Below are 13,947 nucleotides of genomic sequence, written 5' to 3'. Positions count from 1 at the left end.
GTATAATAAACTGTAATTGTTTTATGAGTAATGCATCTTATGTGTGTAAACCAATCCTTAATGGTCAATAATTGTATTGTAGTGTAGTGTAATATAATATAATAATGGCAGGAGGGGTAATATTAGTGTTCTGTGTCACTTCTGGAAAGTGGCTTTGGTTTAATCAGTGAATTCTGAACTACTTCATGAACCAGTCAGCGGTATGGCCAGGCAGCGAGGCTTTGGACATCATCAATGACGTCATTGGTCTAAAACGATACAAGCCTTGATACGCGCATCGCGGAAAAACTTCCTGGATTACTCGACACGCGCTCCGAAACCTCGGCACAGCGCGTAACATCACTATCATTCAGTGACAGTCAGTGCATAGAGTGCCCGTGGTGTGGAGAAGATCGTCCTATCATTCTGCCTTGAATTAAGTAAAGAACAAAAAAAAGAAAACGGCTCTCGGATTGGAACCGGCTCTTATCGGTCACTAAAAAGAGCCGGCTCTTTGAACCGGCTCGTTCTTCACCGACACATCACTAACCGGACCGTAGTGTGGATGAGCAGCGGCTAATGGCTGACTGGGAGCTCTGGATTAGCTAACTGTTCACGCCTCTGGTAGCTAACTAAACCTTTAACGACATGTCTGTGTGCGCGTTGGAAAGCTGTGTTTGTACTGCATGTGTTTTATGTATCTAATACCATGTGTATTCTTTTAATGGCGACATGTTACATTGGTTTATGCCCCTCCATGCTAACGTTAGCCAGGTAATGCTAACGTTACCAGACTTGTAGCTTAGGTTACCAGGGTGTGTTTGGTCGTTGCTAGGCCGGTCCTGTGGTCTCGTTATGGGGCTGCATTTAGCACAAGATAACGATGGTTAGAGTGTTTTTACATCTGGAGAAATCTAACGTTTGTGTTTCCACGTTCAAGAAGTTGTCAAGACCAAAGAACATATAACTGTGTCAGTGTCAGGCTAGACAGCTAGCTAGATCCTCACCAAAGTGTGTCAATAGCTTTGTATTACATTGAGCTTGAATGAGACTTCCAGTTTGTATAGATAGAAAGATAGATGGATGGATAGATACAAAGTTAGTAGTGCAAAGTACAAAAAAAATATACCAGATATAAAAATACAAGGAGATGAAGAAAACTGTTAAAACTGAATATAGTGCAGGGTAACAGCTGTGATACAGGACTATTACAAAGTGAGTATAGTGCAGAAGAGACTGTTAAAAGTGAGTATATTGTATTATTATCTGTCCTGCAGACCGTCCTCCTTTGTCCCCCCCTTCCTAGAGAGGTGTTGTACAGTTTGATGCCTCGGGGGACAAAGCATTTCCTGAGTCTGTCTGTGAATCACTTGGGGAGCAGCAGCCTGTTACAATGTGTGTGATGCATCAACCTTCAAGGTTGTGAGTCACCATGACAATTGCCATTGCAGGTTTGTACTAATCATTGAATGTGTGTCTTCTCCCAACAGTTTCTGATGTGGGCACTTGTATTGGTGAACTGTTCCTGAAGCTGCACTTGGAAGACAGAGCATACCAAGTGCCAAGCCGTGTGGGTTGGCCAGCCGCTCTGCAACATGTCCAAGAACAAGAGCCCAGAGTCGGTCAAGGTGGTGGTCCGTTGTCGCCCTATGAATGAAAAGGAGCAGGCAGCCAAGTTTGAAAGGGTGGTCACCGTCGATGTGAAATTGGGCCAAATTATGGTCAGGAACCCCAGGGAGGCCTCAGCCAATGAACACCCCAAAGTCTTCACTTTTGATTCAGTCTACGACTGGAACTCTAAACAAATAGATTTGTATGATGAAACCTTCAGGCCCCTGGTGGATTCAGTTCTATTTGGGTTCAACGGGACCATTTTTGCCTATGGGCAGACCGGTACGGGGAAAACATACACTATGGAGGGGGTCAGAAATGATCTAGAGAGGAGAGGGGTGATCCCTAACTCCTTTGATCATGTTTTCACTCACATTTCACGCTCCCAGAATCAGCAGTACCTGGTGAGAGCATCATATCTAGAAATTTACCAAGAGGAGATCAAAGACTTGCTCGCCAAAGACCAGACACGTCGTCTCGAGCTCAGGGAGAGGCCCGACACCGGAGTGTATGTTAAAGACCTTTCATCATTTATCACCAAGAGTGCGCCGGAGATCGAACATGTCATGAATGTGGGCAACCAGAATCGTTCGGTGGGTTCCACTAACATGAATGAACACAGCTCCCGTTCTCACGCCATCTTTGTCATCACTGTTGAGTGCAGCGAGTTGGGTGTTGACGGGGAGAACCATATCAGAGTTGGCAAACTGAACCTGGTAGATTTAGCCGGTAGTGAAAGGCAGACCAAGACTGGTGCTCAGGGGGAGAGGCTTAAAGAAGCCACAAAGATCAATCTGTCGCTTTCGGCTCTGGGGAACGTCATATCAGCTCTGGTGGATGGCAGGAGCAGCCACATCCCCTACCGAGACTCAAAACTCACCCGTCTGCTGCAGGACTCTCTGGGGGGCAATGCCCGCACGGTCATGGTTGCCAACATCGGCCCAGCTTCCTACAATGTGGAGGAGACCTTGACAACGCTGCGCTATTCCAACAGGGCCAAGAACATCAAGAATAAACCACGTATCAACGAGGACCCCAAGGATGCCCTGCTCAGGAAGTTTCAGGAGGAGATCGCGAGGCTGAAAGCACAGCTGGAAAATCGCTCAGGTAAGAAGAAAAAGAGGAGGCAGAGGAGGCGGGCCGGGGAAGGGAGCGATGGTGAGGATCTGGAGGACGGAGAGACAGAAGACGACGATGAAGAAAGGGACGACAAAGGGGATTACTGGCGGGAGCAGCAGGAGAAGCTGGAGAGAGAAAGAAAGGCTATCATGGAGGATCACAGTCTAGTGGCTGAGGAGAAAGTTCTGCTGCTTAAAGAGAAAGAGAAGAAAATGGAAGCTCTGAAGAGGGAGAGGGACGCCGGAGAGATGCTTGCGGCCAAAGTGAAGGTAAGCTGATTTTGCTTGACTGGCTGGTTTCTGTACATCCAGTATGTGTCTGTTTTGATTTGAAGAGAAGGTGTAGTGCGGGCACACTTCAGATTTAGTTTCATTGGGTTAAACAAATGCACACACAAGCCAGTGGATCTTCTCATAAATCAATAAACCATGTTGTTCTGGTCATAGTCTTTTCTTGCAACCCAATATATTGGAGTCAGTGCAAATGCTTTTCTCCCCAATGTCACTTGAAGTCATTCCATCCTTCTTCTTTTTTTCCCCCTCTCAATCCAGGAGATGGAGAGTAAGCTCCTAGTAGGTGGGAAGAACATTGTGGATCACACCAATGAGCAACAGAAAATGCTGGAGCTGAAGAGGCAGGAAATCGCTGAACAGGTATACCAAACATCTGGAAATGAAATTGCTACTCTTAATTAGAGCAATTTGTTTGAAGGTCACAAATCAGTCAACAAATATGTGATCACTAGTTACAGGATAGCTGTGTTGGATAGGAGTGTATCGGTACACAGAAGACACGGTTCGGTTCATACCCCGGTTTAGGAGTGACAGTGAGTTTGGTACAGCAGGGGGAAAAACAAATGCATAAGGATCTTTTTCTTATTTATTTTGAACAGAGAGTTCATTCTAATACAGTTTTCATTCTAAAAAATAAGGAACATTACAAACATTTCCGTATTACACTGTACGAATACTGAACAAACACTTTTGGCACATCTGGGTGATGCCGTCAAATGTGCGTTAACACATTTGCACTCACCATAGTGTGACTGACTCGCAGGGCAATCCGCTTGTTGTCCTTACCTCAGCACATATCGCTAACGGCATATGGATAAAAGTTTTCTGGGCGAAACTTACGCTTGTTAACTTTGGTTCGCATTACGTGGCGAAATCTACATACTGTGTAGCCTATATGCGGCTGCGTGCAGAGGACTGTGACGGTTTGGAACAAATGCACAAAACTTTACAGCCCTAGTTTTGAATGTAGTGAGACTGAGTGTCCTCACCGCGGACGGCCAGGAGCTCTTGCACCTTGAAGTCTAGCCACATATTTACGTTGTTCAAATCGTCCATCGTTCACCTCCAATCTGTCTGAAATCATTCCTGCTGCCGTCCCACTGTTTGTTTGAGCTACTTGTGACAGTTGCGTCACGACTGTGCGTCTCCATTTGCAACCAAATAGATTTGTCCCGCCCCGGTTGTTAGCGACCCTGGTGCATGCCGTTCACATTGAAATCGACCCTGGTCTGACTCACCTCTCGACCTGGATCGCGAAGTCGAGTCATTCAACGCAATTTAACCCTTTCAGACACACTATCAACACTGGCTCGACCCCGGTTGAGCCCTCGGTGTGAAAGGGGTGTTACGTTGTGGTCCTTGTTGTCTCCCTGTAGGGCGTTCTTTTTTAATGATGACCATTTTGCTTTACACTATCCCTTACTTAATTGACTCTGTACCACATGACTTTTTTTAGCCTCTTCGCACACAGAGCACTATGGTTTAAATTTATGAATGTGCGCGTCTGTGTGTGTGTGTGTGTGTGTGTGTTTCCAGAAACGGCGAGAGCGAGAGATGCAGCAGCAGATGGAGTGTCGGGACGAAGAAACTCTGGAGCTGAAGGAGACCTACAGTTCTCTGCAGCAGGAGGTCGACATCAAAACCAAGAAGCTGAAAAAGGTAGCGGCTGCAACCTTGGGTGGTCTAAAGCCCCCAAAAAACACTAACATCTGGCTGTTGTCTTCACTGGGAAAAGTTACAACCGGCATTCATTCCCGGGACAAATGACTCTGCAGTAGTCACGGTTATTTATCGGCTCCAGCTCCGATCGACAGTGATAGAAACATGACCCTCGGCTGGACACGCTAATTATCACCCCTTTTCCGGTGCAATGTAATGTGACGCACGTCGAAGTGAATATATAATGAATAAAATTAACAGGGATTTTAACAATAATTCAAATTTATTAACGTACAAAACATACAATTAATATGCTCTCCTCAGAGTCACCACACATTTAACTCGCTGATCATCATAAAACACACTTCATTCACACTCAACAGACAAAATAAACTCATCAAAACCGTCTTTGTTAGTCTTTCCACTGTTCTAACAATCACCAACTCTGGTTTGACAGTTGGAAAGAGAGACTGAATAAGTAACAATCTAGTATTCACTGTTTACTAGCCCTGCTTCCACTGCCAGCCGGAATGTCCGTGACATCGAACGTGACACACCAGGGAAAAAAAGCTCAGAAAGATCAGTGATACGGCATGGTATACTGACAGTTGGAAAGGAGTCTATCGCCTATTTTTAGCGGGTTTTCTCATGTTTAAAAAACGTGCATATACACGCTAATTTTAGTGGGAAAAGTGTACAATTAAAGGGACTATTTGTAACGTTCAGAAATGCTTCTTAACAGCGACACCTGTGGCCGTGAAATCAACGAAAGTCAGCGTCGGGCTCGCGCTTGCTCACTCTCAATATACCTGAACGAGCATCACTCAAAACAGTGAGGCGACACACGTCAGCTAAAAGCACAATATCACTCTATATTTCAGCTGCTTGGCAGTAATGTTAGCTGACCAGACCAAGGTCTCTCCATGAACATGATTTAGATCTGATCCTAGTGTTGGCTTTTCCTGCCTAAGTGCAGGCTGAAGCAGCGGGACACTGCAGCGTGTCTCCTCTGCTCTCTCCGCCCGCAGCCGGAGAGAGCAGAGGAGACACCGGTACCCGGTCGGTAACGAGAAGACAACTTAAATGTCTGTAGAGCTCTGTCACTTCACAAGACGCGGGAAACCTCTGTTGGTCTGGAGGAGCTGCAGCAGTTATTTCTGCACAAACGTCCCCTGTACATTCACTAGATATTCTCAGAGCTAAACTAACTCTTCTGCAGTGTGGACTGAGCGCGCGTTCACGTCTAGAGGTGGAGCGAGCTGAGCTGTCTGAGTGAAGGCGAGCAGGCAGAGGAGGAGGGTAAGCGGCTACACGCGAACACGCATATGCGAGCGCGCATGTGTGACGACCCGCTACATTTATGCGCGTACAAAGTTACAAATAGTCCCTTTAATGGCTGTCTCTCCTGTCCTCCATCTACACTGACACAAGACACTCTTCTGCATGGGTCTCCAGTACTGGCCGCTGTAATCAATTAATAGATTCTGAGTACATAAAAATACACTGCTAGCATAGATGTGCATTTGATCATTTGTGAAAGCATCGGTACAGCATGAGTTTCTTAGAAAGCTTGATGTTCAGTACATCTGAGGCTTTATGTATCAGGTGATAAAATGCCTTGCCAGTTAAGTAGGTCAGGTACTATTTCAAATCAGGTAAGAATACACTATTGGCTTTGTTTGTCTGTTTGGACAGTCCTTTATTCCTCATGATGACAGTCAGGTGTCTAGGCCAAATTCTAAGGCTGAGTATTCTTAAAGTCCTTTTCATCACGGTAAGTTAACCCTGGTTTTTCTCTCTCCTGCTCCGTCGTCTAGCTGTTTGCCAAGCTGCAGGCTGTGAAGGCAGAAATCCATGACATCCAGGAGGCACACATCAACGAGCGCCAGGAGCTGGAACAGACCCAGAACGAGCTCACCAGGGACCTTAAACTCAAGTATGGAAACTGCACATCTTACTGTTGGCCTGGCAGTGAAGACACTGATCAATATTATATCTATTATGTGCTGTCAGACTTAAAGGGGTAGTTCAGATTTTTTGAAGTGGGGTTGTGGTCAGTGTATTACCTACTGTACAGTAGATGGCGGTCGGCCCGCCCTCAGTTTGGAGAAACAGACAGGAGTACCAGCGGGGGAGCAAAGCAATGTACTGCTGTGGATGGGGGGCAGCAGCAAAACAGATTTTAGCTACCTAAAAGTCAATATCAGTTTATGTGTACGGTATATTTAGAGTATTTTCACCGCTTTACGTTGCTGTCAGACAGCCCTTTCTGACAGGGAACTGAAGCCGTTATGTATGCTCTCCTCAAAGCCACCAGATTCCTTTGACAAAAACAGTAATTTCACCTTGCAGAAGACGGGAGTTGCTGGTCTACCGCTGCCTCGATTGATTAGTGTGTGTGTTTTTTGTGTGTGTTTTAAGGGGTTAGTTCACCAAAGTCACACAATAACACAAACGTGTGTACTCCTGTCTGTTTCTCCAAACTCTGTCTACTGTAGGTAATACACTGACTATGGATAAGTACCTCATATAATAAGTATAATAAGTTTTTTGCCTACCTAAGTATCTATGTGCTTTACACTCTCAGATTTGACATGCTAACATAATTCTTAATAAAGCATACGAAGGAGAAAATGTTTTTCAAGTTGTGCTGTTGCATTCGTAGAATTTAATCGGACCTTAGTTCTGTTCAGCCAGATACCTATTAAATATGTTTGTGTAATAATTAATAATGAATGTAAAATGAATCACAGTCGTGAACCAGTAGACTTCCTACTAAGTGTAATACATAATTAACAAACAGCAAGGCAGGAGTCACAAGACAGAACGGCTATGTTTGTCTGTGTAAATGTAATTATTCTCATCTGAGCATCACAGTGTTGCTTGCTTGTCTATCCGTCTGTAACTGCCTCTGTCTAATTGCTCATCGTTTGTCTTTCAGGCATCTGATAATCGAGAACTTCATTCCCTTAGAGGAGAAGAACAAAATAGTCAACAGGGCTTACTTTGATGAGGAGGATGAATACTGGAAAATGAAGCCCATCACACGTATAGAGGAGTAAGTTACAGAACAATCAGAACATGCTTTGTTTTTGTACATTCTTCATCTGGTTAGAAATGCTCCAACTTGTGCACACGTGTTGTGTAGGAGCTTTTAAAAAGAAAAAATGATCAATGAAATATTTATGATTTTAAATCAAATGTTTATAGTTGAAGTGTAATATGATTTGTAGCAGTATTGTTAAACGTATATTGTATCCTGTAATGTTATGATGAATAGATGAGGGCCACCAGGGGAGTCAAACCTGTACTGTTTGTCCTATGCTTCACCCGTTTAAAGAGTACAGGAATATGTACTATCCTAATTTCTGCAAGGCCACTCCGTGCCAGCAGGCTTGGTGGAAGGCAAAGCTGTGTGTAGGTGTGGCGGTGGGGGACATTGCACATTACATTACATTTTTTGCAGAGATGCAGCATTGATCCAGATATTGACCCTCTTACATGGCTCAGCTGTCAGTTTTCATTTTTTGCTGTGGTTATTTGCTTATTTTGATTCATTAACTTATTGTTAACACAAGATTCAGTTTTTCTCAGGAGATTGTTTTGAATTGGACAAAAAAAATGTAATTTAATCGTTGATGACAGCTCAGAAAATGAGCTATTAATGAGCTGATAGCCTTTTATTTCTAGATCTGGGTACAAAAAGTATCGATTGCAGGTGTCGTTTGACTGGAGAAGATTCGATACTACTTGGTTCTGGGTTATTTCGGTCGATGCCTTAAAGGTATTGAGTAACGATACCCAGCCCTAATGACCATCCCTACCAGTAGTTATAAATTGAGGTGTAATTACAGCCACGTTACCTTATACATAGAAAATTATCTTAATCAGTACCACGCGAAAATATTTTAGATTTAGTGTATCGGGACAAAAAGTGAGGTTGGCGCAGCCCTAATTTTTGAGCCGTAATCATGCCTGTACATGGATGTTGATGTATTCGGTTCCAAATCAGATTATTCACAGTCTAAGAGTAGTATTTCCCTCTCTGGTCAAATTACCTTGAAATCTTTGTTATTTTGTCTGAGTGGCCTCAATTTTGTAGCAGCCGTATCATTTCCAAACGACAAGAATGCATCTGACTTGAGCATTAAGCCCTGAAGCGGTCTGGCTTGACTGGCAAGACTGGCATTGGATCAGTACTCGGTATCGGCCGATACCCAATGCCCAGGTATCGGGACTGAAAAAGTCAGATGGGTGCATCCCCAATTAAGACTTCATTTTCCCTCAATGCTGCATACACTCATTCTGTGTGTGTGTGTGTGTGTCTGCTTCAGTGACCATCAGATGATGTCCAGGCCTTTGTCTGCGGTTGGCTACAGGAGGCCTCTCAGTCACCACGCCCACATGGCCATGATGATGAGGCCTGACATGAGATACAAAGTAAGCCGCACGTCCTCCTCACCTTTTGCATCGATGAATGTACATGTATTCACACATACTGTATACCTCCTGGTGAATAGTCCCTGCACATAAAACACCACACACACACAACTGATGACGCCAGATGGGTAAAGCTTAGATGTACTGACGACACTTTATACAAAACCAAACAATGCAATGCAGCATTAACAGTTAAGATATAAGGGAATCAAATACAAAATTGCAGCAAATGGATATTAATCAACAAGGATTTTAATACATGAATCCAGAATGTACTGTAGTTCATCAAGTTATACATTTCCCCAATTCTACATTAGCATGCAATATTTTCAAAAAGTTAAATGAAATCTATATGCACCAGTGGGCAACCTCGGTTTTGAAAAGTGTGCCTCTGCTCTGTTCCTCCCAGGCTGAAAACATCATGCTGCTGGATATGGATCTGCCCGCTCGGACCACTAAAGAGTACCAGGAGCCGGTTATCGCCCCAAAGGTGGCGGCAGCTCTGGAGAACGCTCTTCGGGATGAGGACGAGATCCAAGTAGATGCTTCTGGCTTTCACAGCAGCTTGGGATCAACCCCGCCCGCCAGCGGCAGCCTCAGAAAACCAAAGTCTGGGTAAGTCAAACTGTCATCTTTTAGCTGTCAAGACCACAAGTTAAATTCATTTTGAAGAGGCATATACCAGGCCAGTTTGAGCAGATAAAATGTAAATAAAACCTCAAAATATATAGGCTAATAACCTTTTACTGTTATTCCCACAATGTGTTAAACCCTCTGTCATTGCTCTCTGTCACTCAGTCGACCAAGAACAGGCAAGAAGTCGAGCACCCCGACCTCTCCATTCAGTCCCTCAAGTCCAGGATCCCCGCTTTACCCACAATCCCGCGGCCTGGTGCCCAAGTGACAGCTTTTACTACCACCAACCTCTCTCTCGTGCACCTTTCCACTTTGGGATTCAACTTTGAGAGAACGGGTTTTGTTTTTGCCTGAGTCGTTTTTTTGTCAAGATGACAGAATATTCTGGATTCTGCAAAGAGAAAACTTAAGACTAATGCTGCTTTGAGGTTTTAACTGTAACCACACCACTATTAACTGTTACTGTCATAAACATTTCATCTTGGGAGATTTGAAGACCCTCATCCTGAGAGTGAGTCAGTACAACACCGGGACAGCAGCTACGCATGAAGCCTCACGTCACTCTACACTGCTGTTACCTTTACGTACATTTGGCTTGATGCCACTCATGTCATATACACACACAGTATATCACAATGTTCTTAATGTATAGAGAAAATAGACTGCAGTATCCTCAATGCACTTCTTCTTCCTATCTTCCCAGATCTGTGTTGGGTGTTGTAGTCCACTCTTACTGTAAGTGTGGACATTGGTGGGAGGGCTGGTGGGGTTGACCTAAAGACATATGGAATAGGCAGCTCTGCTGCGCTTGTCACCAACAGGCTGTGTGTGCGTGTTCGTCAATTTGTTGTTATACGGTATGTCTGGCCTCATATCTGAGCGTCTTTACGTCAAACTCTTCCGGTTTATGTGAAACTGCGCTGTTGTTTCCATTGTAGAAGCTCTGGTAATGTTAGAATGGAGCTTTAAGTCTTTGGTGTGTGTTTTTTTGTGTCTTAAGGGAATACTACAACATTTTGGGAAATAAGCTTATTTGCTTTTTTGCAGAGAATTAGACCAGAAGATCGATAACACATCCCCAAAAAAAAAAAATATTGGTAGGTGGATGGACCGAGCTAACTGCTAGCCCCCTGCTTCCAGTTTTTATGCTAAGCTTAGCTAATCATAAATAAGTGTATTTCCTAAAAATGTCGACTTATTCCTTTAACTCTGTATGATTGTAAATGCACGGGCCAGAAAGTGAAGCACACTTACAGGCATGGCCTCTGTCATAAGTTGCTGTAATCAGTAGATGCTGTTCTTCCTGGGGCATACGAGATGGAGGTGGGGAACGCTGGGAGAGAGAGAGAGAGCTCAACACATTTACACACCCGCTGTGGACACATCCTAGGCCGCAGGACATTGCAGTTGGCCGCAGGACATTGCAGTTGGCCGCAGGACATTGCAGTTGGCCGCCAGACATCCTAAGCAGATCAATGCCGACCACACCCCCGAGTCACTTCTGAATTACTGTCCTGGAATGTGCCTCGGATTCATCAGGGTTCCAAGGTGCCTTAACCCGTGTCCTTAATCTCTGCTCCTTTATTTGAAGTGTGCACACATATTCTTCACGGCCTGTGTCTTTTTCCATCACTTCATCTACTCATTCATTCCAGCATCAGGGGATTGTTGGCGTAGTCCTGACATTCCCGTCAGAATGGGGTGCACTCATTATATGGAGAGGCAGAGCATTTGGACACGGCATTCAACCACCCCCCCAGGTTTCGAGGTAAGGTGCCACAGGAAGTCAAGGCACGCAGAGGGTGATGTATTCCCCCTCTGTTTGTTTGTTTTACCTCATTTACCTCTGTATGGGTCTGAGTGGTCCTCGGAAAGAACTGATTGGTTCTAACAGAAGACTAAAACCTGTTAGGGAGTGATGAGCTCTTCACAGCACCGCGGTGCCGCCACAAAACTCAGTCGACACACTATGGACTTCATTCGAATACACAAGTCATTCCAACTGTTTGCCTACAGATGAATAATATGCAGTTTTTAAACCTCCATGGTTCAGCCTGTCTCTGCTGCGCTCTGTTCCCCATACTCAAAACTGTAAGGGGCGTGCTGTCCTCTCGCTGCTACTGTGTAGGGTTTTACAACCCACTGTGACATTTCAACAGGCCTGGGTCAAACAGCAACTGAAATCCTCTCAAATACAGTGATGTGTGCAGTTGATTGTGTCTGTTTAAGAGCCAACAACCGTCAAGTTGTCAGTCAGTCAATTGTTAAAAATGTAACGTTGTGAAAACTAAAGAATCTCTCTTGCTGTTTGACCCGTGTCTGCATACCTTATGTATTTACATATGTAATAATTAATATAGACTTGTTGATAGGCAATCCTCAGTCACTTTTACAGATATATAAAAAAAAAAGTACAAAAATGGGTATCCGTATTTAAAAAAAAAAAAAAAAAATCTAACTTATAATCTTTCATTTTTATATACAGATTTAGATATAATTTTCTATTCAGTTTTTTTTTCTTTAAAATAGATTATCGTTTTATTTTTTGAGCTTTGTAATTTAATGTTGAGATTTTATTGTATGCGTCATACATCTATGTGTCTTCTTTTGTATTCAGCAAGGTACAGGCTTTTTTTTGTTTGTTTGTGTATACACTTACACACAAACATGCTTTAGTCAATAAGTTCTCCATACGAAAGATAAAAGCGATATATCTGTTGCACATTGTCGATTTGGTGCAGACTGTTTATAGAAAGAGAAGAGAGAGTAGACTGATACACGTCACAGTGGAGTATTTACATGTTCACTGTACATTAAACGTCATAAACATAATCTTTAGAATAAGGCCTAATTGCAACGCTGTATGTCTGCCGCATGATTTTAGAAAGCTTGAGTAATACCTTTGGTTGTGTGAGTATTCATCATTCATAGGAATTTGGTAAGCAAAATGTGAATACCTTTGCATCTGTATCGCATAGCTGCATCACTGGATCCAAACTCCATATCTTAGAGTTCTGTGACCAACCTTTATGTGCTGGTGGTTTTTATAGCCAAATGACGATTACGTTGATGCACTTCTGTATGTGGCTGGCCAGGTCTTTAGCTTGTTTAGTTTCTTTTTGATGATTAAAGACAATTCACTGAGAGAAACATGGTAGTATGTGCTGTCTCTTTGGGGGTATTCAAGTATGATGTGTAATGTTTCGCCCTTTACTCCTCATCCGTTCGGTAGAGCATGTTTTGAGTCATGACATTTTGATGAGAAATTAGTTAGCTTAACTTACTTTACAATGGATTGAGCCATCTTTTGCACTCTGTTAGGCCCAGAAAAACTCCCAGGGTGCACTGCAGATTTCAGAAAATGTTTTATACTAAAAAAACAATTATGGAAAATTCATGATTTGATATGATTGTGTATTCAATAACTTCCATGTAATGTGACACGGTGAATCAAATTTAATATAAAAATGTATCACTAGGTCACAGAACATTTCTTTCACTGTCTGCAAGAGATCTCGAGATCCCGTCTCTTTAGACTACAACATCTAGTTACATTTCAGCTAATTGCATTTGAGACTGGTGTACCACAAGTATGTCATAGTATAGTATTTCGAAAAACATAGTATAGTATTTCGAAAAAAAAGTCAGTATAGTATTTAAAAAATGTCATAGTATAGTATGTCGAAAAAAGTCATAGTATTTAAAAAAACAATAGTGTGTTGAAAAAAAGTCATAGTATAGTATGTCGAAAAAAATAGAAAAATATAGTAAGTAAAAAACATCAGTATAGTATGTCGAAAAAAGAGTAGAAATAAATCACAGTATAGCAAGTAAAAAATGTAGTACGTCGAAAAAAGTCAGTATAGTATGTCAAAATCAAGTCATAGTATAGTTTGTCAGAAAAAAAGTCGTACTGTAGCATGTTGGAAAAACGCCATAGTATAGTATGTGGAAAACAAGTCACAGTATGTCGAAAAGTTATAGTATAGTATGTTGAAAAAAACTGATAAAGTCATAGTATAGTATGTCGAACAAAGTCACAGTATAGTATGTTGAAGAAAGTCATAAAAAAGTCATAGTATGGTAGGTTGGAAAAAAAATCAGAAGTCGGAAAAGTGTCTTTATAAAAGACAGAACAATGACCACATATTGAAACACAATAAACACTGAAAAACAATCCTGTCAGGGGCGCCAGTGGATGTCTGTTTTA

General features: G+C 42.8%; 1 protein-coding gene across 2 annotated transcripts; it reads left to right on the top strand.

Moving 5' to 3' along the window:
* Window positions 1–466: 466 nt before the first annotated feature.
* kif3b (kinesin family member 3B) lies at window positions 467–12,887 on the top strand. Of its 2 annotated transcripts, none has more exons than XM_074643211.1 (9): window positions 467–603; window positions 1,470–2,978; window positions 3,261–3,362; window positions 4,539–4,661; window positions 6,479–6,597; window positions 7,603–7,719; window positions 8,996–9,101; window positions 9,511–9,716; window positions 9,900–12,887. In XM_074643211.1, the coding sequence occupies exons 2-9, from the start codon at window positions 1,575–1,577 to the stop codon at window positions 10,003–10,005; spliced, it is 2,283 nt and encodes a 760-aa protein (XP_074499312.1). In that variant the 5' UTR covers window positions 467–603; window positions 1,470–1,574; the 3' UTR covers window positions 10,006–12,887. The 2 variants fall into 2 exon arrangements, with proteins under 2 accessions (XP_074499312.1, XP_074499313.1); XM_074643212.1 differs by lacking the exon at window positions 467–603 and adding an exon at window positions 1,354–1,374.
* Window positions 12,888–13,947: the final 1,060 nt, after the last annotated feature.

The sequence above is a fragment of the Sebastes fasciatus genome, chromosome 8, assembly GCF_043250625.1.
Source record: "Sebastes fasciatus isolate fSebFas1 chromosome 8, fSebFas1.pri, whole genome shotgun sequence".
NCBI classification, from domain to species: Eukaryota; Metazoa; Chordata; class Actinopteri; order Perciformes; family Sebastidae; genus Sebastes; species Sebastes fasciatus.
Note: the sequence above shows the minus strand (reverse complement) of the source record. Positions and strands in the feature narration are given on the sequence as shown.

Excerpts from the sequence above, each read along its gene's own strand:
- kif3b (XM_074643211.1), top strand. The coding sequence starts at position 1,575 with ATGTCCAAGAACAAGAGCCCAGAGTCGGTCAAGGTGGTGGTCCGTTGT. Across the intron at positions 6,598-7,602 it reads ACCAGGGACCTTAAACTCAA|GCATCTGATAATCGAGAACT; the intron begins GTATGGAAACTG and ends TTTGTCTTTCAG. Across the intron at positions 9,102-9,510 it reads GGCCTGACATGAGATACAAA|GCTGAAAACATCATGCTGCT; the intron begins GTAAGCCGCACG and ends TGTTCCTCCCAG.